The following is a 27,946-nucleotide window of genomic DNA, read 5'->3' on the forward strand; positions in this document are numbered from 1 at the left end:
TCTGGTGTATGTAGCAAACCTGGTGGTGACGCTGTCAGTGGGAGGGATGAGAGAAGGCGGTTCTGGAGGGCAAGGTCACAGCCCAGACGTTGGAAGTACTGGTTTTGGAGTCACATTGCCTTGATTTGACTATCTGTTCCTCAAAATCTTATCCACTCTCTCCAAGCCTCACTTTCTTCATCTGTAAAACCTGACAGTAATGGTACAGGTCCTTAGTCACTTATCTGTAATTACAAAATCTCAAAACTCTAAAACTAAAAGTTCTTTGTTCCTTTGTTTTTTGTCCTAGCTCACTTGTGGTAGCAAAATATGAGCTGATCTGAACTCACTCGGTAGCAAAAAACTAACTTGAACTATTTATAGTCTCTATTTATTTCCTCTCCTCTGGAGAGAATGTATACATCAGGCTACAGAGTTATCAATGTCTTTGACTATGAGGGGCTCCCCACAGAGACTGCAACATCATCTGTAATTTACACACCATTGCTGTTGTAAAATCTGGAAAACCCTGAATCCTGAAACACATCTGGCCCCCAAGAGTTTTGCGATGTGGGAGTGTAGACCTTTGCAATTTTCACAGGGTTGTCATGATAATTCACTGAGATAATTTTTGTCAATTCTTTTTTTTTTTTGCGGTACGCGGGCCTCTCACTGCTGTGGCCTCTCCCGTTGCAGAGCACAGGCTCCAGACGCGCAGGCTTAGCGGCCATGGCTCACGGGCCCAGCCGCTCTGCGGCATGTGGGATCTTCCCAGACCGGGGCACAAACCCGTGTCCCCTGCATCGGCAGGCGGACTCTCAACCACTGCGCCACCAGGGAAGCCCAATTTTTGTCAATTCTTGAGCACGTTGCCGACACTTAGCAAGTCCTAACATAGTGCTCAGCACACATAAGAAGTCCTCACTGAATATTTGTTAAATAAATGAAAGAGAAGATGATGTCTGCATGGAGATTTACAGGCTAGAAAGGAGCTCAGCAATTTGATAAGGGGACAAGGTCAAACAAATAGAGGCATGAAGACCGTGGTGTGAAGGAGAAACTATAAGCCCAAGACAGCTAGAGAGAAGGCTGTGACACGGAAGATAGGTGGTCAGGGGAAAATACAGCCTTTGGATCCTGCTGAGCAGTCACTTTAGCCTTTATAGAAAGTCCAGAGATAGATAAACCCATGAACCTATGGTCACCTAATCTACGACAAAGGAGGCAAGAATATAAAATGGAGAAAAGACAGCCTCTTCAATAAGTGGTGCTGGGAAAACTGGGCAGCTACATGTAAAAGAATGAAATTAGAACACTCCCTAACACCATACACAAAAATAAATTCAAAATGGATTAAAGACCTAAATGTAAGACTGGACACTATAAAACTCTTAGAGGAAAACATAGGCAGAACACTGTATGACATAAATCGCAGCAAGATCTTTTTTGACCCACCTCCTAGAATAATGGAAATAAAAACAAAAATTAAAAAATGGGATCTAATTAAACTTAAAAGCTTTTGCACAGCAAAGGAAGCCATAAGAAAAACAACCCTCAGAATGGGAGAAAATATTTGCAAACAAAGCAACCGACAAGGGATTAATTTCCAAAATATACAAACAGCTCATGCAGCTCAATGTCAAAAAAACAAACAACCCAATCAAAAAATGGGCAGAAGACCTAAATAGACATTTCTCCAAAGAAGACATACAGATGGCCAAAAAAAGCACATGAAAAGATGCTGAACATCACTAATTATTAGAGAAATGCAAATCAAAACTACAATGAGGTTATTACACCAGTCAGAATGTCCAACATCAAAAAATCTACAAACAGTAAATGCTGGAGAGGGTGTGGACAAAAAGGAACCCTCTTGCACTGTTGGTGGGAATGTAAATTGGTGCAGCCACTATGGAGAACAGTATAGAGGTTCCTTAAAAAATGAAAAATTAGCCTTTATCCTTTAGAAAACTGGAGTCTTTGAAAAGGGAGAACAGACAGGTCAGAGAGAAGACAGGAGGAGAATTAGGAAACTGTTGAAATAGATCAGCTGAGAGATGAGAAAGAACAGAACCAAGATAAGGTATGGATCCTGGGGATCAGGGCTGGTCCTTCATTTCCCAGGTCCTCGAATCCATTTTGTAACGACACCCAGAGGGAACCGCCTCACTCCAGGGTGGCTGCTGCCAGCTAAATGCATATAATGTGCATAAAACAGAATTAATTAAGGTGGAAACTTAAATTGCCAAGATCAGATGCTACCAAGTAGCAGACCTACCTCCTCCTCTTGTTGGAAAATCCACCTGAGAAGTCAAATCATTAGGTGGTTACTTGTTGGTTGGCATGGCAGTTCAAAACTGAGAACAAACTTAAGAACCTAGCTGTCTGACTTGGTCCTAATAATAATAATAATAGGTAATAATAGGAAGCCGCTGATTATATGATGGTAGCTTCAGGTTCTTTGCAATCCCATTCCTAGATCCCATGAAGAAATCTACCCTGGGACTAAAATAAGTTGATGCTGATCTGTCTGCAGTTTGTTGTGTTTTGTTTTCCCCCAGAGGCAAGAAGAACACAGAGTTAAATTCACTGAGTGTCTACTGTATACTTGACATACCTTTTACTTATATTCTTTTGTTTGACCTTCATAACATATTTCCAGATAAGTAGTATTGTTACCATCTTACTGTAAGGGAAGAAAGGCTCAGAAAGAAACGTGATTTTCCTAAATAATTAAGCAATATCATATAGCCATTAAAAAAAAAAAAAAAAAGTCCCGTAAACCTCCTAGTATTTGGAAGCAGCTGTGATACGTCGATAGAAGCCCCGGGTGTTTTTAGTCAGAAGGAAGGCATTCGACCTCTCTGAACCTCTGTTTCTTCCTTTAGAAGGAGGGATGTAATATTTATACATCAGCCGGTATTGTGATATTATATGAGATACTCTATTTTAAATCCTTTTTTAGTCATGAAGCTTTATGAAAATGTGAAGTATAAAGCAGCAATTTTTTTTTTTTTTTTTTTGCGGTACGCGGGCCTCTCACTGCTGTGGCCTCTCCCGCTACGGAGCACAGGCTCCGGACGCTCAGGCTCAGTGGCCATGGCTTACGGGCCCAGCTGCTCCGCGGCATGTGGGATCTTCCCGGACCGGGGCACAAACCCGTGTCCCCTGCATCGGCAGGCAGACTCTCAACCACTGCACCACCAGGGAAGCCCTAAAGCAGCAATTTTTATTATTCATTTGAGCTATTCACATAGAGAACTATAATTATAAAAGTTAATATTCATCTAGTGCTCACCAAGTACCAGACCCTGTTATAAGCTACTCCATCTGTTTGAACTCATTTAACGCTCACAGTGATCCTTATAAGGTAAGTACTATCCTTGTTCACATTTTATAGATGAAGACACTGAGGCACAGAGAGGTTAAAAAATTCGTATAAGGTCACATACCTAATAATGGCAGGACCAGGCTTAAGATCCAGGCAGTCTAGCTCCCAAGTTGTATAACCTAGGTACACTGCAATAATAAATGTGACTTTTAGCCTGCACTTTCAATGTTGTCTTTATCTCAGTTCTTCCTGATGCTGGCTCTGTGCCCCAGAATCAACAAGGTTGAATGTCTTGTCATTTGTTTTCTCTTAATAACTTCACCCCCGAGTCGGGGAATCCTATAAAACAGTAAGAAGGGAAAAAGGCAGACAAGGGCTAAGAGAATATGGGAGTGGGAATTAATCCCTGAATGGGGAAGGTTGACTGACTGTCCTATAGGCAATACCCTAGGCCACTGTAATCTGAGCTGTTCCCGAAATGTTGATTTTACTAAAGGTGTGTCACATGTTTGACGCCTAGTGACGTTGGCACACTGTGAAGCTTTGAATGAAGCTGAGCCTTTATGAATGTTTAGCGTCAGAGGAGTTAAATGCCTACTGGAACCTTAAAGACCATCTCCCTCACATTACCCTCACATTAAGAACTCTTCCTTTCCCTCCTCCTGCTAAAAAAAGGGGTTGGGGGAAATGAGGTTAACTGCCTAAGGTCCAGTTATTCAACCCTGAGCCTAGAATTCAGATTATCTTCTGCTTAATAGATTGCTTTAAGAATTTGGGGTGAAAAACCAAAGAATCCTGATGCTCTTCTTCCCCTAATGGAATAATCAAGAGGTATACCGAGTCTGTAAATTTCAAAGGATCTATTTGATTGCCAGGGTTCACAGTCATTATTTTCTATGTAGTATCATTTTGTAATTACACAGCTGTGCCAATTTTCAAAAGAAAGTACCACGAATGACATTTCTTTTGTTTCCTCTCTCTTCCGTCTTCCTCCCTGTCCATCCCACCCTTCCCTCCCTTCCATTCCAAATTAGGATACTGGCCCTCCTACAACATTCCCTTCCATGAAAAAATCTACAACTGGAGTGGCTATCCAATGTTGGTTAAGAAGCTGGGTTTGGACTACTCTTATGATCTGGCTTCACGAGCCAAAATCTTCCGGCGTGACCAAGGGAAAGTGACTGATATGGAATCCATGAAATATATCATGCGATACAACAGTACGTAGCACATTTCTCAAGAATCATTCTTCAAAACTCCTTTGCTTCCCCATGGATAAAGAATCCATGTAATTTTATCATCTCTGTACTAAAAGGAATTATAAGAAGTTATTGAATTATTTAGTATTCAGTTGATACTACGCATATTATACACACAACAAATAGAATTTTGTCCTCTTTTATAAAAATGATAGGGAAGAAGAGTCTACATACTTTTTTAACTGAAAGAGTTATATGTAAAACACAGAAGAAAGAACCCATGTAGGGTACTTTTTTTACCCTACCATCCCACAGATTTCCTTCCAAGGAGAAAAGCAGCTACTAAAACCACAATTATTCATAAACACTTTATTTTTGATGAACAGTATCGAGTCAGATTTGTATTTATTTTGTTTAAAAAAAATGTAGGTACATTTGTCCTCTGTTACCTCTCTTCCATCCGTTCTTCACTGTGCAAGGTTCTTGAGACCAGGCTGAGCCTGGAGCAGGGGACTTGCGGTTGCCTCTTCCCAGTACAAGTCGGAGGTGACTTCTGTATATGGGAGCAGGCTGGGCCGAGGAGGTCTCTGGGGTATATGCTCTGATCATCTGGGCTTTAACAGGTCCAGTTTACTGTGGATAAGTGGATCTCAGAATGGTCAGTGCTCACTCTTTTCCCCATCACTGTTTCCTAGATTACAAGAACGATACTTACAGTAAAGGTGATCCCTGCAATACCATCTGCTGCCGTGAGGACCTGAACTCACTTAATCCAAGTCCTGGAGGTTGCTATGACACCAAGGTAACACGCTATTGGTTGTTTTGTGTTTTTTAAAACTTTTTGTTTTATACTGGAGTATAGCCAATTAACAGTGTTGCTATAGTTTCAGGCGCACAGCAAAGTGACTCAGCCATACATAACATGTATTCATTCTCCCCCAAACTCCCCTGCCATCCAGTCGCTATTGGTTTTTGAATTTAATTTCCACCAGTACCTAGGCCTTTTCAAAGGCAGAGCTGCAGAGGTTTTTGTGGTATAAAATACAGTAATGTCTCTAAACACAAACTCAATTCAGGAATCAGCTTTTTCAGAGATTCTGGTGGTAGGTCCTATTGCCTAACTTCTAGTTCCTGCTCGGCCACTCAGCTGTAAACCACATAATCCTTTTTTTTTTTTTTTTTTTTTTTTTTTGCGGTACGCGGGCCTCTCACTGTTGCAGCCTCTCCCGTTGCGGAGCACAGGCTCCAGACGTGCAGGCTCAGCAGCCATGGCTCATGGGCCCAGCCGCTCTGCAGCACGTGGGATCTTCCCGGACCGGGGCACGAACCCGTGTCCCCTGCATCAGCAGGCAGACTCTCAACCACTGCACCACCAGGGAAGCCCAATTACATAATCTTTTATGCTTCTGTTTCCTCATCTGAAAAATGGAAATAAGAGTACTTGCCTCAAGAGTTGTTGTGAAGAATCAACATTTAATAGCTATAAAATGTTCACAACGGTACTTAGTGGGTTGTTTGTAAATGTACACAATCATGATGATGATGATGGTGATATTGTGAGGCTTTAAGGTTTACCAGACCAGCCCAAAGTCCAAAGAACATATTGAGAGCAGTGTGATTTCACGTTACACAGGAATTGAATGTAGCTGAAGGAACAAGTATTGGACCAGATGCTCAAGCAATAAAGAGTTTTCACTATGCTCGAATTGTTAAGTGCTGTAATGCGTCTCACAATATAGGTAATAAAAAGTTTGCAGTGGGGCCAAAGCCCACTCATATAGGCTTGTGAGAACCAGTTGTTAAAATAGTTGACACCATGTTGATAGCTTGAAGTGGTGGAATATTTACATCATGGAAATCAGCAAACACTACAAATTGGGGTCTTTTTCCCTCAGAGAGCTAGTTAGTTAAAAATTTACCAGCACACTACTGGATTTGGGATGTCCAAGTTTGTGAGTTAGCCATCTGGTTGGTGGAAGGAATCATTCTACCACATCCTTTTGCACTTTTGGCTTGGGCATGTGTCTTTTCATTTGCATCTCCAGTCCTAAATTCTAGAAGAAATCTGTTACAAGTGAGTTAACTGTTCTATCTGAAGCTCTGGTAACTGTAAGAATGCCAAACCCCCCCATACATTATTTTTTCTGTCAGCTTAATGTCTAAACAGAAGATGCTTTAGAATAGTTTGAGCCAAGCTTTAGCCTTAATGACTCTCAAAATGTTGTGTAAGAAAAATTTAGTGGATGTAGCAAGCCTGGCACACATGAAGCCCCAGTGAATGCTTTTGCATTTATTTATTTTTAATGGCATTTGCAAACATTCAGTAAAGTGTGTGAAAAGTGTTATATCCATTCCAGAACACACAAAGAGAATTACTTGAACTGGGGAGAACCCAAGCCAAGCTTCCATCTGCCAAATTTTACTTTCTTCAGGAGACAAGAGCCTGCCAATTTTTCATCAAGAAAGTCTCTGTTGAAGCATATACTTTAAAAATATCATTTCTCTTGAGCCATTTTGAATATGAGGAAAATCAGAAGTTATGAGACATTTCCTGCTTTCCCCTCTGAGCTTAAGATCTGCAGCTACCCAACGTTCAAGTGTTTTTAAGAACCACGGACCTCACTTTTCATCGAGTTCCTTCTACTTTAATAGTTGTTAGTGTCCTGATTAATAACAACTTTTACTGAGGAATTAATCTATTCCAGGCACTGCTTCAAGTATTTGCTCTGATTAATCCTCATGACAACTCTTCTATGAAGCAGAGTTTTTTACAAATGAGAAAACGGAGTCAAAATACGTTTTGGAGCTAGAATTCCGAAATGAGTAACCCGATTCCCGATCTCACACTTTTGGCGGTTAATTTAACACACTTCTACTAGGTGCACATCTGAATGCCAGATGGATACAGAAGAGCATTATTGTGGAAGCTTGTAAGATTTTATTTGAAGGGGAGCTAATATTGTGACTTTGGACAAAGAGCAGGAACAACTACAACAGGTATGTAGTCTAGCTTTTTCCCAATGGTTTCCTAAAATGCCCCCCTCTTCTCCCTTTGCAGGTGGCAGATATCTACCTGGCATCCAAGTACACAGCCTATGCCATTAGTGGGCCCACAGTACAAGGTGGCCTCCCTGTTTTTCACTGGAGCCGTTTCAACAAAACTCTCCATGAGGGCATGCCAGAGGCCTACAACTTTGATTTTATTACCATGAAACCAATTCTGTAACTTGACATAAAATGGAGGGAGATGAGGTATCAAGGGCACTATTTTAACTATGTTTTCCCATTCAGAATTAGTCTTAATAAAATATATTCAATCCAGTCTATCACTTTCATTTTCTACTGCCAATTTTGTCATTTTTAAAACCAGCATTTACTATAGGGTGGAGCACTGTAGAAAACATTACATATGATGGATGACAATACCGTTTTAGCACACAAGCTTATACACAAAGTATGGCAGAAACTGCTCCCTCGCTCACCAAAATCCATTCTCTGCTTTTAAGCCTGGCCCCGCAGACCACACCTCCCAGGCTGCCTTGGGCAGCTGTGCCACGTGGCAGAGTTCTCGCGAGTGGAATTCTTCCCAGGCCTGGCCCCTAACAGCCTGTACTGCTCATGCTCTTTCCCCTTCTCCCAGCTGGATGTGCTTGATGACAAAGCCCTAGGGGGTGGTGGGACCTCCAGCAGGAATACTCCAATAGTGTTCTTTTTCTGGTCATTAAGAAGCAACAGCTGAGTCTTTTTCTGGCACAGGATAGGCACATAATATAGCAAACTTTAATGTTGTCTCCCATTAGTTAAAAGCAGCATATCTAATCTGGGAGCAACTCTGCATAACAAACTTTTCTTTCAAAGCTGGAGAACTGTATGTGGTTTGAGTATCATGGTACTGTCAAGTTAAGTTAAACGAACCATACTGAACAGTGTAACAGTGACTCTTAACAAGGTGAAAGACTCCCAAAAGAAAAAAAAAAACACAAGGGCTGAGAATAATCAGAATGAATCAGAGTACACAGGATGTTAAAAACCCAGTAGTTTATTTCAAAGTATAAATTTCAGGCTTGCTGAACAAAATCCCACTACAGTTAACACTTATACAGACAACATTCTACTGTACATTTAAAAAAGAAAAACCCCACAAAAACCTTCAAAACCTAATAAAAATAGGGCAACTTGCTATAGCCCAGTTTCTATTAGACATTAGGAAGGTCTTACATTGTCTTATTATTTACACTTTCAACTGCAATAAAGAGAAATCAGGATGCAAGTTTACTACAAAGGAATTATTTTTATATTTAAGTTTGAAATGGTTGATAAAACACTAAAGCCAGGATTTCCCAGAAGGTGTTTGATTGCCCAGTTACCTTATTTACAAACAAAATTTTTTTAAAAGATGGCAATTAAATATAAATGATGGGTATTAACTGACCCTACAAATAAAAAAAAATGAAAAACTTATTTAGCATGATAAAATAATTTGACCAGAAGACAAAGCATGTATTTGTATCATCCTGTCCCTCCCCACTGGCTGGCTCAAGGGGAATAAGTTTTAGGAATTGGATAAACCTGCCGCACTAACAAAACTCCTTATAGGAATTGTTCTTTCTTTGTGTGTGTGTCCCAAAATTTTTAAAAAGGGGAGGGAGCATCATTTGCCCAGTAAATAGTAAGGCAGGCAGAATCATACATTGGTTTTAGATAGAGTTATTTTCAATAATACTGGGACATGGTTTTTCTGGAAATTAAAATAAAACAGGCCGATGATAAAGCTAAAGTAATGAATAAATCATAGGATACTGAAATAGCCCAAGAAGGAAAGTCCCGGAGAACACTTGGAAGTGTTTGCCGTTACCTACTGTGCTAAGATCACAGTGTATAAAAGAGAGGAGGATACCACAGGCATTATTTTGTTAATCTTGTACAGTACTGGAAAATTCGCAGAACAAGACAAAAGTGTATGCAGTATTAACACCTTGCTGCATAAATGATCTTTTTTTTTTTTTTTTTGCGGTACGCGGGCCTCTCACTGTTGTGGCCTCTCCCGTTGCGGAGCACAGGCTCCGGATGTGCAGGCTCAGCGGCCATGGCTCACGGGCCCAGGCGCTCCGCGGCATGTGGGATCTTCCCGGACCGGGACACGAACCTGTGTCCCCTGCATCGGCAGGCGGACTCCCAACCACTGCGCCACCAGGGAAGCCCATAAATGATCATTTTGAAAGTGTAAGCAAAAGAGCAAACAACAAAAAAAATTATGTTAACACTTAATCCAATACAGCAAGAGAACTGTATGGTGCGGCCCGCCTAAGGAGTTCTGCTGACAGGTGGTCCTAAGATTCCAAGCTCCTTGCTTTAGGTCATTTTTTCCAGTTAAACCTTTCATTTACTATCTGGCAATGGGGGTCAGGAGAGTGGGGAACACCTCTCTGTGAGGCAAATGGTATCCCAATAAACACTCACTTATCAAGGAAGAAAGCTCTACTCTTCACTTCTCTCATAAACGTCTACTGTGTTAAACAGCACATAGTCTTCTGCATATTTTAAAAAGTGAGTCCAGAGAAATAGAGGGATATAGTTACCTCATAAAGTTACCTGTTAACAACAGATGTCTTTGTATGTAATTTATAAATTTACTGGCAAGAACATAATTTTAAAATGTGAGGCTTACACTTAAAACAGGGTGAAGATTACTCTGACAAAGTGCAAAGTAGAGAGTAACAAACATCACAGTTACCTTTAAATGTCATATAAACATCCTGTATTTCAGGTTGAAGTATCAGAAGTTTCCAGGATTTCCAATAAGGCAATACTTACACAAGTATTGTCAGGCTAAAAAGGTAGCAAACTTGCATTCCCAAAATGGGGTTATCAAGCTTATTTATAACACTCTGTGAAAAGATATTGTGAAATTAAAAAAAGGTACCATGGAGTGTGAACTGCTATTAAAAAAATCTGTAACCAGTAGCTATTTCTAGTTGAGTCCTCCATTCTCTGTCCCCAAAGAAACAAACCAAACAAAAAGAAAGCACTCCTCAACATTAAAACCTGCCCCAAATAAAAGCCTAGAGTTCTAGCCTAGCACCCATAAGTAACTCCAATATAGCTGTTGCCTATAAATCCCATGGCAGGCTAACTGAAGGAGACCATCTTATAATATCTTTTCCCTCAAATAATCACAAATTCTCTTTGTACCTTCCCTCCACCACCTGTAATAAACAGTTTTATTTTACTGTAGAAAATCTATTTTTAGGGTTACTATTTTAAGTATTTTTTTTTCTCTGACAGAAATGACACAATATAGGCTAAAATTATATTTTCATTCTACTGGGCTTTCTTCACCTGATTATATAATGCTATGAAAGCTTTAAAAAAAAAAAAGGGATTAGTGAATATAAATAAAAAACGTTCACCAAGGGAACCTTTCTAGGCTAGGTAAGCAAATTATTATCAAGTGACCACAAAACCGGTCAATAAAGAACAATTTTGAACGTGGGCTTTCTATTCTGTAGACAGGAATGATCTTGAACACATAATCAACACTGCAACCATTGCAGGTAAAAACATATATACATGCAGATATATGATAGGTGCTCACACACATCTAGAAGATCATCAATTTCTCCCTTTAAAGTTTAATTGGCATGACATTGGCAACTTCTTTACCATCATCATTAGTCCTAGAATGAGTAACGTCTACATAGTTGGTTGGCAAATACGATTAGTGGAAACTTTCTTATTGTGGTCTCATTTTCTGAAAGCAAAAGGAAGATTTTGGATTTACTTTTGGCAGTCTGTAGGCTTTCTTCAGCATCAATCAAACTTCACACCCAACATGACAGTACACTGACCGGTAAAAGCCTCTAAAGAGTTTCTTTACAACTAGAATGCTTCCTTATTACAAGCCACCGAAGTTGCAAACAAAGCAGCAATAATATTGAAGCCATAGCTCCCGCTTTATAATTCCAGGAAAAATGAATGACTAACTTATTTAAGAAGGTAGGAGTATGAATTCAAATATGATATGGGAAGATGACTTGAAAATTTGTTTCACAAACGCCACAAATTCCTTTCCAAGTATGGCCAACCACACTCTCACCCCCCAAATTACACCAGCTCTCCTGTCTTAAGCTATCTACGCTCAAACATGTACCTGATACCACGTATAGCTGGCACTCATAATGAAAATCCATGACCTCAGCTGAACTTGATTAAAACTTTGAAGAACAACAGAGATGCACAGAAGTTATATCTAATTGTTACATAAAATGACTCCAAAGGATATACTTTAAAATCCTATCCAAATCTGACATACAGTAAATCAGACAAAACTTAGCACCATCAAAACAAAGTTCAAAGATGAAGACAGGAAGAATGATAGGAGAATAAAGAAGAAATGGAGCTTTCCCTTTGATAGTTTACTCACTGTATTTTGTGAATTTTACTATTTACTTCCTTTGAAAGAATACTATGCTTTGGGTGATAAGGTACAACTAGAATTGCTTTCATCATCTCTAAAACCTTGTGCAACACAGATACCAAAATATATTTGAAGGAAAATTTTCTTACACAACGTGGTCCAAAAATAAAAAGCATTTATATTCTTGGAAGAAAAGAGCAAGTCAAATTTTTGGAGTTAAATGTAGTGATGTCACTGATGAGACTATTTATAAAAGGCTTGGTCTAAAATTTACTTGAGGGAGATGTGCTACGTTTGGTGGAGATAAAGAAGAAATGAGGGTGAAAGGCTGTCAGGGAAGAGTAAATAATAACGGACAAATGGCCCTGTTTACTTTTGTCGTTAATCTCTAAGGCACAAAATAAATGGAAAAACCAGATTAGAAAAGGGAGGGCCCATTGCAGATCTTTTTCATCTAACTGACAACCCAGGAGAGACAAAAGAAAAGATGAACAGATCCTTTCCTGTGTTCAAATTAACCTATTTTAAACTATTTAACCATTTTGCTTTTTATTTTTTCTTTGGGTTCCATTTAGATTCAGTTTAAATCACTTATCTATGAACCTACAGATCTCTGAGAAGCAGAATCATGCCAGATACATACCTCAAATCCTTTGATCTACTTACTTCACACTGGAAGAGAGGTAAATTTGAGAATGAAAATGGGAGATTCCACTGCAATAAACATATAAATACAGAAAAGCACAAACACCCACACATATACCCCAGCCTCAAAACTAAATAAAGCAAGGTGCACATTTACATTTCAAAACCTTGAAGCTTGAATTGTTCAGGAAAAGATTCTGCTTTATGGGCTGAGTTTACTCTGATTATAAACAAATGTAATGTATATACACATCTGTCCAAGAAATCTTGCACAGTGTGGATCTTACAATGGGTTTCATGCACAAGATTAAAGCGAGACCCAAAAGTGGAACTTTTGAAGAAAGAGGAAGAGATAAAGGCTCCAAGGTTTAACTGCTCTGGGAAGAAGAGATCACATCCGTTGACTGAGGGTCACAGAAAGGTCCAAAACGTCCATAAATATCCTTGGCTCGTACTGCAAAGTAGTATTTGCTTCCAGATACAAACTGGGTGAGAGTGCATGCCATGGGCAAGGGAAGCGCCTTTACTTCTCCAATCTTCTTCCACTGGGAGGGCACAGTGGCACTGGGCTCCTCATGGTAGGCATACAGGTGGTAGCTGTCGACGGCGGCACAGCTTCTGTCCACCTCGAGGACGCTCCAGGACAGCACGATGCCGTTTTGACTCTGCACCCGGGCTAACTTCAAGTGCGGCTTCTGAGGCGGAGACGTGCTGGCGGCCTCTGGGGGCAGGCGCTGCGGCTGCGGGGCTTCTGGTAAGGGCGCCGGGTGCACAGGGCGTGAGGGGGGCTCCTAGAGGAGGAAGAGGCACACGCCAGTTTATAATGGCCACCAAGAGGGCCGCTGCTGAAGGCAGAGCACAGCATCCTAGAGAACATTTAGAGGGGCTTCACCTTGCACCAAGGACCCTGGGAGACACCAGACCCCATGCCATTTCCGGCAAGTTCTAGTTGGTGATCTGTAACCAGTAACGCCCCGCACGATGAGAGCTAAGGTTCCTCCCACTCTACGTTCGAGGTCTAAAATCCTGAGTTTTCCTTGGGAAACAAAAGCCCTTGCTGATGGAACATCATCTTGATAAAAACTGAAATAAGCATCTACTTCTAACAAAATAATTTATGATTTGATGATCTGTACTACAGATACTTATTTTAATATAACATAACATTTTTATTTTTATTTTTATTTATTTTTTTAACATTTTAAAATAACGTGTGGAAGTCTATCATGTAAAATTTGAGTATCAACTCTACTTTCATTTTCAAACTGCTTTTCCATATAAAGACAGCAGCGTATTCTTATAAGTAAGCACATTTAACGCTGAATGTATATTTTGTTCTCGGTCAGCATGAAAAAGGTGACATTTATATTGGACTGTGAAAGATAGAATTTAGAAATGTAGAAATAGTCACGGACCTTTCTGCCAGTAGGTAAAAGCATGAGCAAGGGCATGGGGATAGGCAAGAGAGGGGATTTATGGGCAAAAACAAGTATTAACTTTTATTTAGATATCGGGTATGTGAAGAAGAACATACACATTTGGAAAGGTAAGTTAAGGCCAGATGACGAAAATGTATGAGGTATGACCTTGGGCTGGTTACTCAACCCCTCTGTACATGAGCTGCCATACCTATAATAAAGGTATTAAATGAAAACTAAAGTTAGAACATGAAAAGATACTTTTAAAAATATCCTTTTTAATACTCAGAAATGCTCTTTTTAATGTAACCATGAGTTTAAAATGGTCTGCTCCACTTTGCATGCCCCAGATGTGGGCCCTTCTTATACGCTGTTCACCACCACAAGCAAACTCAATCATCCTCAACCATCATTCCCTACCAACATGTGCTCACAATGCTAAGGTCTACTTTCTTCAATAAACTTCTGGAGACACAGAAGACCTGTCATTTCCTTTTGATATAACCAGTTTAAAGAAAAAAGTGCCAACTGCAATGATATCTGACGGCTTTACAGGCGAGAATTTTGTGAAACCAAGCATCCACACTTACAGTATGCACTTGTGGTGGTCGGTGATGCACTGTGAGCTGAGGTCCTGTTGATCCCAGGGTTAATCCATTGTTTACAACATATGTAGTTGCTTGAGGCACTCGAACTGTAACACCTATAAAAGAAAATTCAGTGACAAAATCAGAATTCTATTCCAAATTTGGTAGAACACTGAATTAAACATTTAAAATCAGTAAAGTGATGTTTTTAAAATTCAAAAGGAAAAATATTTCTATTTTTCCTATAAGTCTATACTCAGCTAAAGTATTATCTGAGCACGAGGATAAAGAAATCCTCACATACGCGAGCTACCAAAATAAAATCTACCTCCGTGAACTCCTCAAGTAGCCACTGGAGGATATATACTCCCCAAATGAGAGAGAAAATCAAGAAAGAGGAAAACAGGAGACACAGTGAACAGGAGATCCAGCACAGGAGAGAAATAAATGCAGTCCCTACCAAAAGGACTATAACCAAAAATCCTAGAACGCTGAAACACTGGAGGTGGACATGTACAAGGCAAACATGTCAGAATGGAGCAGTGTGACTCTAAAGAGAGAAACCTTGAAGCTATCTTCACAAAGATCTCGGCCGCCTCCAGGACAAGCCAGTTATCCTTGCCTTGTGTTACTGAGGTTCCTCTTTCTTTCCATGCCCTGCTGATCAGCTGAGGATACTCATTTCATCCAACAGAAAACTCTTCTGACATACATCAGGGCAACAAAAGCAGAAAATTTAGAAGCCACCTACGCCTCAACCATATTCCTGCCATATATTCAGTACCGCCATGTACCCTGACTGGGGTGAGCCCAGTTTCCCAGAATTCATTCATGACACTGTTGACTGATTTCCCCAGAGAAAGGTCTTGTAAACTTGAGAAAGCTGAAGCCAGAATGTGAACCAAAGACTCTGCTTAGTTTATTTTCTCCTAGAAGCCATCACCTAATAATGGCATTACTGAAGTTTCTTTAAACAGCTGGATTTGCCCTTGCTATTAAATTTTGCAAAACTAAATATTTTTAGTGATACATATATAGATTGCAAAACCATACAGAAAGACAGAAGGTAAGTCAGGATGATGGTTACCTCTGATAGAAAGGGAGAGGGATGCAGTTAAGGGTGGGCATATAGTAGACTTTGGGATACCGATAAAGCTCTGTTTCTTAGGCTGGTGGGGAGTTTATTTTATATTTATTTTAAATATATATATATATATATATATATATATATATTTTCCATTTATATACATACATATACATATGGAAATTACAAGTTACCTTTAACATTTTCCCATCTTTTATTTCTCAGCCACTTCCCATACCTTTAAGACTATCTCATTGGAGGCTATCTTTTACCATTATCTCCATCTGGGCTAAGTCACAATTGATCATTCCCACTTTAACTAGGCAAGGTGTCTCTTAATAGAGTACAGACCAACATCAAATAGGGTACTATGATAGTACAGGCCATAAATAATTAAATTGAAGACAACACCCAGAACACATATCATATAATATACAAGTCCAATTTTTCTGGTTGACTCCCCTAAGGGAAGAAAAATGAATTAATAATAGTTTTAATATGATATTTAGCACTTTTTGCTAAATCTAATGTCAATATAAGCTACTCCAGCTAAGTGCTAAAGAACTACAAGTAACTTGGAGCCATATACAGGAAAAGAGTCTCTTACTATTTTGGGGATTGACCTGCCGAACAGCAGGAGCCTGCATAACAGTTCCTCGCAGGGGAGCCTGAGCTGGTGGTGCGGGGAGAGCTGTATAAACCACTTGATGGTTTGCAGGAGCTCTTGGTACAGGGAGCCTCGTGGTCACCTGAGTTACTGGACGATGCGTTACATTCACGGTGGTTGGAGCTAATGAAAAGCAGAAAAATATATTAAAAATGCAGTAAATTCTATGCTAAGTAAACAGTATTAAATGATAATTAACTTTATACAAAATCTGATTTACTATAATAAAGAGAAATAGAGACAAGCGTCTCCTTTTATAATCGTGAAAGCTAAGAATGATAGGGCCAATCAAAATTAATATTACTACAATCCAAGCTTCAGAAGAAAAGAGTACCTCAACCAGGTCCAATGCCCTTCCTACTCTAGTTTAACTAGATAAATAAGCAAGTGAAGATGAAGAAAGGGTTTAGACCCTGAGAGTATGATCTTATAGGAGTGATTTAAAAGAGTACATTTTCCCTTCCTCAGTGTTAAATTATTCTTAGCAGAGTGGAACTTTCGGCCCTCCAGGCCTTCTACCGATGGGTATAAATCCAAGAGAGTAACTCTGTGTTCCCACAGTTCAAAAAAACTGGCTATTATAATTGACATTTTCTTCAGATGAGCCAAACCATCTCTTACTCAAAACAATAAAACACCCACTAAAATACAGGCTTCTTCCTTCTCTACTATGGCATTCCGCCTAATGTATGTTCCAGAGAGCATTAATGCCTTGAGTGATATTAACACATATTTATCAAAATATGAGTCCTAAACGTTCACTGACAGCATGGAAGTACAGTAATGATTTCAGGAGTTAACAGTTTCTTGTTAATAACTCTCTGAATTAGAATTACATTTTACAAATGACCACATATTAACTATATAATAAAAATCAATAATAAATATACTTTCATATGGAAAAGTGGGCTGTATAATAAAATAAATTTGGAGGTAAACACTGGATATAATAAAGAGATTGCTTAGTCTTTACATATCCTAACTTTCAACGTGAGTCTTTCGAAAGAGGAAAAAAGTAAAGTATACGAGGAGGAATACTTATCTCTTCATCTCCTTATTCCCCATTTTACTATCTATATTGTTCATGGGTTTGCATAATGACATTTCCTTCTAAATTATCTAAATTAGGTGACTGACATTTTAATTTATTTCACTGGATCAAATTCCATGTGAGCTCAATGTATATACCTTAATGAGAAGAGTGCTTATATAAGCATTTTGCAGATAAATCCCTTAAGCAATAGGCTATTTTTTGAAGAAGACAACCTGTCTTGATTGGCTTCCAAACAGATTAGGAGATACAGGCTACATCTTGAAAATGTCTGATTTATAGTTTCTTGAGAGGTAGCAGGTAAAATATTAGTGGTTCTAACAGTAGTGTTAGGCCAGTTAAAACTATTTCTAGTTAAGAATCATTTAAAAATTCTTGTTTGATCAGTCAATTATAACTTCTTGGTTATAATCAGAATGAATCATTACACTCATCCCTTCCAGAGAAACTATATTCATTTCTGCTGTTTCCAGTGGCAGATGACAAAGACATATATAACTGAACTCTTCTTTATAACTATTCTGTATCAGTGCTGCTACTTAAGACTGTCCACGAAATTAAGTCATACTGCATTCAAAAACATACATTGCCTTCAAAATAACAGTGACTATTCTTAATTTTCTGTCTGATCTTTTTTTAAAATAGTTTATAGTTTTTATAACTTATTACTAACATAATTAGAGTTAAAATCCAAGGGAATGAGAAGACAAGCCACAGACTGGGACAAAATATCTGCAAAAGACATATTTGATAAAGGACTATTATCCAAAACATACAAAGAACTCCTAAAAATCAACAATAAGAAAATGAACAACACGATTAAAAAGTGGACAAAGAATCTGAACAGACACCTCACTAAAGAAGATAACAGATGACAAACAAGCACACGAAAAGATACTCAACATAACATGTCATTAGGGAGATGCAAAGGAAATACCAATGAGATTCCAATACACCTCTTAGAATGGTGAAAATCTAAAACACTGACAATACCAAATGCTGGATGTGGAGCAACAGTTCCTCACACTCATTGCTGGCAGAAATGCAAAATGGTACAGCCACTCTGGAAGACACTTTGGCAGTGTCTCACAAAACCAAACGTATTCTTCCCGTATGATCCAGCAATCACGCTCACTGGTATTTACCTAAATGAGCTAATTTTCTGTCTAATCTTTCCACTCAATTTCATAGTCATATTTCACTGCAGGCTTTAAAACTAAAGTTTCAGCTTAGTGATTCAGCACATTTACCTGTAGGTAGTAAGTGTATGGTTGTCTGAGATGGTCCACTTGTTGGCACCCCAGATGGCTGAAGAGGCGGTGCTGGCTGGATGGGTTGCAGTGGTCGAGATATAGGCTGAGAAGAGCTCATGGCTGACACAGGAGTGTGATTTATCTTTTTAGGGTCTGTTAATTAAAAGTGAGACAATATGATTATTGATAGAAAAAAATTAGGAATACAAGTTTATCCTTGCCATTCAGTCACATTTACCCCTAAGAGAACAATTTCTTTGTATTTTAATTAAGTGTACTTTTGACAATTTGAAAACCAAGTCAGGACCTAAACAATTCACTGTTGGCTCTATCACAGATTCTAATTCACATTTAAAGAAAACACAGTTTTACTTTTTTTTTTTTAATGAAAGAATCCTACTTCTAACTCAATACAACAAATTTAAGGCTTTAGCAACTGCTACTTTAATACTTGAGTGCTGATGAAGAACAATGCACTTTAGATGGGAGAATTTAAGTAACACTCAGTGGTGGGGCAATGGAAAGAGACTCCAAGAGGCAGGGGAGATAGAAAGGCAACTGGCAAGAGCACTGATAACAAACTTTGCTCACTTTACTTTTTTATCTAGAACCAGCCTTACCTGTGTCTTCTCAAAAATAACCTGTATTTATTTTTGTGCGCTAGAAAATTCCTTCCATTAAGATTTCTCTATTAAAAAAAATAGTAAAAGCAATACAGAAAATCTGAAACTTTTAAACAATAATCAAACGGGCATGAATTCAACCCTGACAAATGATGGCACAAACCTTCCAATTTTACATCAGTTTTATACAAAAAAAAAAAAAAATTGACTTTAATGTCACATAATGAATTGTATAGCTACTTAATTTTGTTTTCCTAAAACCAACTTAACTATCTTATTCCCTAAAATGTAATTTTTAAAAATCTTTAGTTTTTAAAAAAATTTAATGTCTTTAAGGTAAAATAATTAGCACCTGATCCTATTAGATTTTCCACATGTATTATATAATTACCACCACAAAGTTTTACAAATATGTCTGTGAACAGTTATTCTCAAATAAGTCTGAGAAATACTTTATAGCTTGAATCATTCTTGGAGATTTACACTGTAAATTAGCATAGCAAAGCCTCAGAGAAATCTGTATTAAGGAAAAAATCCATATAATTTTAACTCAGCATTTTCCAAGCATATTTAACCATGAATTTTTATTCACAGAACACCTATTAACACTGTGGAAGAACAACTGGGAATATTGATTAATATCTAGCCAATATAATTTCTAAATATTATAACTCAGAATAATATTGAGAATTCTGGGTGTGCATGGTTTTTAACATTACTTTCATTTAACATCGACATTAAAATACACACACACACGGAAAAAGCATTTAATTTAAAGTCAAAAGACTTGGGTTTAATTTGCACTCTGAATCTATCCTCAACTCTAAAATGAGCAATATAGGGTTATTGTAAGGATCAAGTGAAGTAACAGATAAGAAAGGACAGGTGTTCCACAGTCAAATATGCTCCTAGTTGCTCTGTTTTCCTTTATTCCTTGTTCATATACATTCAAGATTTGATTTCTATTTTTTAATTCTAATCTTAAAGACCCTCTTTCTAAAAAGGACACAAATAATGGGGTAGAGATCTGTATTCACTGAATATAATGGATTAAGAGAGAAAAATGGTATCAAAGCATTCCTTAGTGTGATTACTTATAGTTAAGTACCTTGTGAAGCTCCACTCTCTTCATCATCCATTGTCAGATCAATGACCCCACCTGAATCGTTGCCTGTGGCTTTTCCACTCTGAAAAAACAAAACATCTGCATTTTGCAAAGGAAACTCTGGCAGACATAAGGAAAATAAAATAATACTGAGGGGAAACAAGGATAATGCATAGCCTGGTTCAATCTGGACACCTAAATGGCTTTACCTGAAGAAAGAGTGTGTGTCAGATAAATGACCCAAGGATACTCATGAGCTAAATATCTGCCACATAAAAAATAACTTTGAAATCTTTTCACAATAAATTCTTTTTTAAAAAAAATTACACTGTCAATTGCATAGAGCTATTAAGGTGACGATCAAGTGCGTTAAGTGATTAAATGTAAACAATTCATTTTCTTTTTTTTTTAAACTTTTTCTCTTTTTTTTTTTTTGATGTGGATCATTTTTAAAGCCTTTGCTGAGTCTGTTACAATATTGCCTCTGTTTTACGCCTTGGTTTTTGGCCTCGAGGCATGTGGGATCCCATCTCCCCGACGAGGGATTGAACCCACACCCCCCGCATTGGAAGGCGAAGTCTCAACCACTGGACTGTCAGTAAAGTCCCATACAATCCATTTTCTAACATTTAAATGTTGACCAATCCTATACTAAATTATCAACGTTAATTCACAAAAACACCGAAGGCAACTTTAAAGCCAGAATTAGGTTACATAAAATATTTTTTTCCCTGAAGAATGCTGTCGTATGATAGGATATGATATGCTATAATCAACTGCCATCTAATTTGACTGAAGTCCACCCACTGTCCAAAATCATTAGAAGTGTAATTTAAAATTTTTTTAACTATATAATAGCAACAAAAAAGGAAAGCAGTACAAAACAGACCTAACGAGCCAAGATCTTCAAGTCAAAAAGACTGAGTGCATCTTTTAGTTCCAACACATACAAGCTATGTGAATTTATGTTAAAAGGACATTTCCTCAACTTCCAAAATTTGGATATGAAGTCTATTATAAGGATTAATCCAAATATGCATACAAAGAGCTTAACACCAGGCATGACACATGGTAACTGCTTAATAAATGCTAATCATAATTACTTTATGATATATCAACTCCAAATGATTAAGGCTTTCATCTATAAAACTCCAATTTTGCAAAATTAAAGAAAATAATTCTTTGATGTTAGATATTCAGGCCAAATCCAAACACAGTGATGTAATTCTAAATCTTACACTTATAAACCTTTCTTTGATAATGACTTCATAGAAAATGACTTGTTTACAAACATCACAAATCTGAAAAATCCAAAATGAAAAGTTGAAGAATATAACAGAATCCACTTGCTACAACAGATCTATAAGGTCCACTTTTCAAAATAAGGTCCACTTTTAAAATTAAGTTTTTAAATTCATCAAAAATTACTACACAAACATGCAAACATATGAAAAAACAGGAAGACAACAGAAAAATTAAGAGTATTAAAAAATCAACACAAAATAAATGTAGGAAAAAAGTACTCAGAAACAAAAAAATAGATGACATATTTTTAAAGTTACAGAACAGCGGACCTAAATTCAACCATATCAACGACTATACTAACTAAATGGAATGAAATTTTTCCTATCAAAATTAGGGATTGTCAGGTGAAATAATATATCAAGAAATCAAGAAATAACTAGTTTTCTTCTCCTAGATACTCACTTTAAATACAAATACACAAACACACTAAAAAAAGCAAGCATAAAAAAACTGTTGTAATCACACTAATGTTAGACAACATATAAAGAGGTAAACCTTATAACGATAAGAGTCAATTTGTCTATTTCTTTTATTGTTTTCACTCACGTTTTGATGCTCTATTATAATATGCTCTATTATAAGGTGCATATTTTTCTATAATGTATAATCTAATAGGAAGAGAAGATCTATAATCAATGATCTAATCTACATTATATTTATTTATAACCTGACTGATAAAATTCATCTATTATCACATAGTACAGGTAGTTTCCTGGTTATATTTTCTTCTTGAGAAATAAAATTGAATTATTTCAATAACTATTAACAGCAATTATAAGACAGTCATGATAGCTGGCACTTTTCCCATCAGGCTCTGTGCTAAGTGTTTTATCAATACATTCATTAACAAATTTAATCTTTACAATAATCCTGAGGTTGAGACCAGCATTAGCCGTATTTTATAAGTAAGAAATCAAGGTGTTAGATAACTTATTCAAGGCTTACACATTATTAAGTGACAGGAGCCACTGTCTGACTCTAGAGCTTATTATTTCTATGCCACTATGTGCAAATTTATGTATCTTCACATTTTTTCTGCCATCAATTCTGAGAAAACTTATGTAATCAGAGACATTACATGCCTATATCTGCATTTACACACATTACAGAATTACTCAATCTGAAATGATTAAAAAACACTTTAGGGCTTCCCTGGTGGCGCAGTGGTTGAGAGTCCACCTGCCGATGCAGGGAACAGGGTTCGTGCCCCGGTCCGGGAGGATCCCACATGCCAGGGTGCGGCTGGGCCCGTGAGCCATGGCCGCTGAGCCTGCACGTCCAGAGCCTGTGCTCCGCAAGAAAGGCCACAACAGTGAGAGGCCCGCGTACCACAAAAAAAAAAAAAGAAAGAAAGAAAGAAAAAAAAAGGGCTTCCCTGGTGGCGCAGTGGTTGAGAGTCCGCCTGCCGATGCCGGGGACGCAGGTTCGTGCCCCGGTCCGGGAAGATCCCACATGCCGTGGAGCGGCTGGGCCCGTGAGCCATGGCCACTGAGCCTGCACGTCCGGAGCCTGTGCTCCGCAATGGGAGGGGCCACAACGGTGAGAGGCCCGCGTACCGCAAAAAAAAAAAAAGTTACTTAATCATGTGTCCTTCCCCCAAATGAGACCACTCTCATTAAGTGAACACTAAGAAAATTTCAAGAAAGCAAAGATACTGGCTTTGTAGGGTTTTGGGTTTTTTTTTTTTTTTACTGAAACAAATAACAAGACATATTTGAAAGGCAATAACTAGAACATATTTGAAAGGCTAGAGTAGGGCACTTCAACAATTGCAAGGGAAGTTATTAATACAGAAGACCTGGTTGTTCACTCCACACACCTCTCCAAGGGGACCTGGGAACTACAGTCAGGCTTGGTTGGCTACCAGGAATGTGACGCTTAGAAAGTTTACATTAATAAATGATAATTTTCTTATGTACACCTTAAACAGCGTCATACTGGCTTATCAGGATTGACTTGCACAAACATCAAGTCTGACGATGCACACCTGGTTTCATTGTTGGGGTCCTGAGTTTTGACTGCCATGGCTGGTTACAAAGAAAGACGCAGCTGTATAGTCAGCTCAGACCCTGATAGTCAGGCTTCTCTGGGCAAAGGCTATTGGCACATGTCCCTGCAGTTAATAATCAGAGAGACAGCACATCCTGTGCAGTGCTGGATAGGAGAGAACATGGAAGCCTCAGCCTGACCGCACTTAATCCCACTTGATGCATATATTTTTCCTGCTGTTTTTGCTCTCTACCTTTTGCTGTGATAAACCATAACCATGAGTATAACCTGTCACAGGTCTTATAAGTACTCATAGCAAATCAACAAAATTGAGGCTGATCTTGAGTCCCTCAAAAAAGTAATATAAAACTACAGATGCGGCAGAAAAATATTTGTATACTGTTTTACAACATATGATGATACTTTGAATAAATAATTTTTTTCACCATATGAAATATATTAGTAATGTACTGTATGAAATGAGATCTATGAATAAAATATGTAGTAATAACTCATTATATGGAATATGTTAATAAATACTTATTTGGAGGACATTAGAGAAATCTTCATTCAAGGACTACAGAGAATATTTTACACATTTAATCATTTTCAAATTAGCTATGTCTGAACAATGATCATTTCCATACAAGCCATCCAGATTCCTTCTAATTTATAATAGCCTTAAAGTGTTCAGAAGTACAACTAAGTAAGATTTGGCAGAGAAAAAAGAAGTTGGTAGAGTATACTTAGAAAGTTAACAGTCTAAAGAATCACAAGCTACCTGTTTCATACCAGATTCTACTTGCTACTAAGCAACATACAGGGGAAAAACCTAACGATAATTTCTTAATATATCTTCAAAAAACAATAGTGTTGGGGCTTCCTTGGTGGCGCAGTGGTTGGTAGTCCGCCTGCCAATGCAGGGGATGCGGGTTCGAGCTCTGGTCCCTGAGGATCCCACGTGCCGCGGAGCGGCTGAGCCCGTGCACCACAACTACTGAGCCCGCGTGCCACAACTACTGAGGCCTGCACGCCTAGGGCCCGTGCTCCGCAACGGGAGAGGCCACAGCAATGAGAAGTCCATGCAAGGGAGAGTAGCCCCCGCTCGCCGCAACTAGAGAAGGCCTGCGCGCAGCAACGAAAACCCAACGCAGCCAAAAATAAATAAATAAAATGAATAAATTTATTAAAAAACCCAAAAAAACAAGTGTTACCTTAATCAAGGTATTCAGCACAACAACAAAAATTTTATGTGTAACCCAAAAGAGCCAGTGAAGCATCAATTTATAACTGGCAGCACCTATATATTTCCAAAATGGTTTCTTATTATATAATAAAACTTGCATATCATATTTATTATTTAAATCCATAACTGAAATCATTCAAAGCTGAAAATCTTGCTTTTTTTGAACAGGCATGACTTTGGCAGGTTAGCTCCCTAGTCATGCTACTTGTATGTGTTTTTCATACAATGGTATTGAATTACTCTTCCTGTAAGCCAAATAAAATAACCACTGAGAACTTAATATTTGGTTGCACTGTCTCTTTGCTACCTGATGCAGTCACTTACTATTTCAGGCGTCTTTTGGATCGACTGGTACAAGCTGGTTCATCAAAATGTAAGTTATACAATACAATGTAAAGTAAAACATTTTAGATTCTAAAACCTGTCAAGTGGGGAGTAACACATGATGTTTTAGAATTTCTAGAACATAATAAGCAGCTGGGTGTGACTGGATTTTATATTATTTTGTTTTGTTGTTTTTCTTTAATTTAAAAAGGATATTTTTAAGTAAAGAATTTTAAAAGTATAGCAAACTTTTATATCAATTTTAATTTCACCTAGATGTTTACAATATTACATATACTTTATTTCAGCCATCTAGTATAACTTTTTGCAATGATGAAAATGTTCTATATCTTTGTTTTCCAATATGGTAGTTACTAGCTATATTTGGCTATTGAGCCTTGAAATGGGGGACTGTGATATAGGAAGTAAATTTTTTATTTAAGGCTAAATTAAATTAAATTTTAATTTAAATGGCCAACATGTTATTAGTGGCTACCACATTAGACAGTACAACTTTAGAAGAATCATCATTTTTAACAAGATAAAAACACAGCCATTACAATATCCATTTTCGTGTCTTGAAACATTACCTAGTGTGTCCAGACAAACAAGAAAAAAAATTACTGAGGGAAATAAAGTTGTTTGTAATTTCTTTGTTTAGTTTTAGGTTTACTTTATAAAGTAAGGCTAGACTTCCTATAAATGTTACATAAAAGTCACTGAATATATCAACATTTCCTATACCATGTGTCTTCCAGAAAGTACTCCATATACTTTTAATTAAAAACATAGCTACTACAAGACATCCTCAGAAGCAATCAAAACTCTGATCTTTAATATCATAAAAGACTGCTAAAATTTGTAAGAAATAAAATATTTCTAATAGCTTTCTATAAAGCATGGTGTACACCTACCTTTGGTTAAAAATCCATCATTTTAAAGGGAAGCAGTCAAAATTAAAGATCATTATGCCCTTGTTTTAAAATTCATGTAATTTATTCATGCCTGACTTATTCAAGATTTTTTATTTTTCTAGGAAAAATATATGCATTTCTTGATATGATTAAGAGGAAGGGAAGAAAATAAAATTAGACTATCAACAACCTAATGACTTCCCTATAAATCTATTACACCTAAAGCCATATAGTGAAAGAAGTATGATGAACATTGTTAATTTAATACAGGAAAAAAGTAGTTACTCCATTCCTGAGTGATTTAAATTTAACATGAAAAAGTACCAGCACGGGCAAAGTGCTAATAAGCTATCAGAAAGACCAAGATTTTCTTTCCCTAAAAGCTATCTCTGATCAGCTTTGAAGAAACTAAAATGATGTCTCTGTGTGTGTTGGCAATGGCAGGACAGAGGATTGGGGGGGGACCCCCGCGGGGGAGGTAAACCAGTGAGACCTTCTTAAAAAGATGGGCCAGGGAGAAATAACACATGGAGACTTAAAACTTCACAATATATGAAGAAAAACAACTAGACTGCCGATTATATATAATCCAAGCAGTTAATAAACATATTATTTCTAAGAGAATTACTAAGCAAAAAAACCCAATTCTTGTCAAACAACACAGAGACGCTGTTTGAAAATTTTTGGACAGTTGTAAAAAACAGACTTAGAATAATTTTCATTTTACCAAAGAATATTGATAGAAATTCATTCTCTTATGGACTGTAATTAGAATTTTACTTTGAAACGGTAGGAAAAATCTTACCTGTGATGTGCTATCAGCTGCTTTCTTATTAACAGAAGCATCTATTGTTTTGTTTGTCTGGTTTTCTGAGGAGTCAAAAAACAAAACAAAGCAAAACTCAGAGCTATTCTTAAAGGCACCTACAAAATGTGAAAGGATGGGTTGCTTTACATACAACAATTCATGTTAATTTTCTCCAATTTTTTTTTTTGTCTGTCAACATGTTACATATGTAAATAGATCCTCTCATAGACCACCACTACAAAACCTTTCAGAAGGACAAATTCATAATAGAGATCAAAACACTTCACATACTCATTAACCAGAAATTTTAACTCTAACCTAAGGAATATTGCAGGGAAACAATTTAAGACGTGTGTAACTTAAATGCTGTAACATGAATGGTTAAATAAAATATAATCCTTCCATACTATATACCTTTGGAGAAAAAAAATTTAATAACATGGCAAAAATGTAATAAATTCACTAGAAAAATAGTTACAAACAGTGATTCTGATGAAATATACATGGATAATCTCAGTAGGTCAATCACAGATGATTTTTCTTTATTCAGTTTTCAATTAACTTGTGTTGAGTTTGTGGCATATGTATGTGTGTGCATGCATGTACACACACATGCACACACATACATATGAAAGTTGGATGTATAGAACTATAACTATATAGTTGTAAAAAAGATAGCTGAATGAAAAAACAGCACAGAAAAGAAACCAAGTAGGTTTTTCTGCCTCAATTTCTAAAGAGAAGGTATTAAATTATATCAAATGTCTTGAGCATCTACTGAGGTGATTAATCAGTTTTTTCTCTTTGGTAATGTGGTTAATTATAGTAATAGGAATTTTCTAATGTTGAAACATCCCATCCTTGCTTTTTGTCAAAAAAAAGTTGGTCAAAATATGGCACTCCTTTCATCTGTAAATCTTCATAACACACATATAAAGTAAACCATTTATATTAAAAAAAACAAAACAGAAACAGGAGACAGAACCATGTATTTCTACATA

General features: G+C 37.4%; 2 protein-coding genes across 3 annotated transcripts in view; one reads left to right on the forward strand and one right to left on the reverse strand.

Moving 5' to 3' along the window:
- Window positions 1-7,822, forward strand: part of PLBD1 (phospholipase B domain containing 1) — a gene marked incomplete at its 5' end in the record, with an annotated part of 56,329 nt that extends 48,507 nt beyond the window's left edge. The window contains 3 exons of the mRNA XM_079715326.1: window positions 4,345-4,530; window positions 5,205-5,311; window positions 7,568-7,822. Of these exons, the coding sequence (XP_079571452.1) occupies window positions 4,345-4,530; window positions 5,205-5,311; window positions 7,568-7,735 (461 nt within the window). The 3' untranslated portion in view covers window positions 7,736-7,822. The remainder of the gene's footprint in view (window positions 1-4,344; window positions 4,531-5,204; window positions 5,312-7,567) is intronic.
- A 5,117-nt stretch (window positions 7,823-12,939) lies between these two features.
- ATF7IP (activating transcription factor 7 interacting protein) overlaps window positions 12,940-27,946 on the reverse strand; it is a gene marked incomplete at its 3' end in the record, with an annotated part of 63,160 nt that continues 48,153 nt past the window's right edge. For both annotated transcript variants that reach the window (XM_079715121.1, XM_079715120.1), the window contains exons 9-14: window positions 26,943-27,007; window positions 20,363-20,441; window positions 18,629-18,784; window positions 16,268-16,450; window positions 14,580-14,692; window positions 12,940-13,362 (exon numbers count right to left, since the gene is read on the reverse strand). In XM_079715121.1, coding sequence (XP_079571247.1) covers window positions 12,940-13,362; window positions 14,580-14,692; window positions 16,268-16,450; window positions 18,629-18,784; window positions 20,363-20,441; window positions 26,943-27,007 — 1,019 coding nt within the window. The remainder of the gene's footprint in view (window positions 13,363-14,579; window positions 14,693-16,267; window positions 16,451-18,628; window positions 18,785-20,362; window positions 20,442-26,942; window positions 27,008-27,946) is intronic.

This window comes from Hyperoodon ampullatus (genome assembly GCF_949752795.1).
Source record: "Hyperoodon ampullatus genome assembly, chromosome: 11".
Classification (NCBI taxonomy): Eukaryota; Metazoa; Chordata; class Mammalia; order Artiodactyla; family Ziphiidae; genus Hyperoodon; species Hyperoodon ampullatus.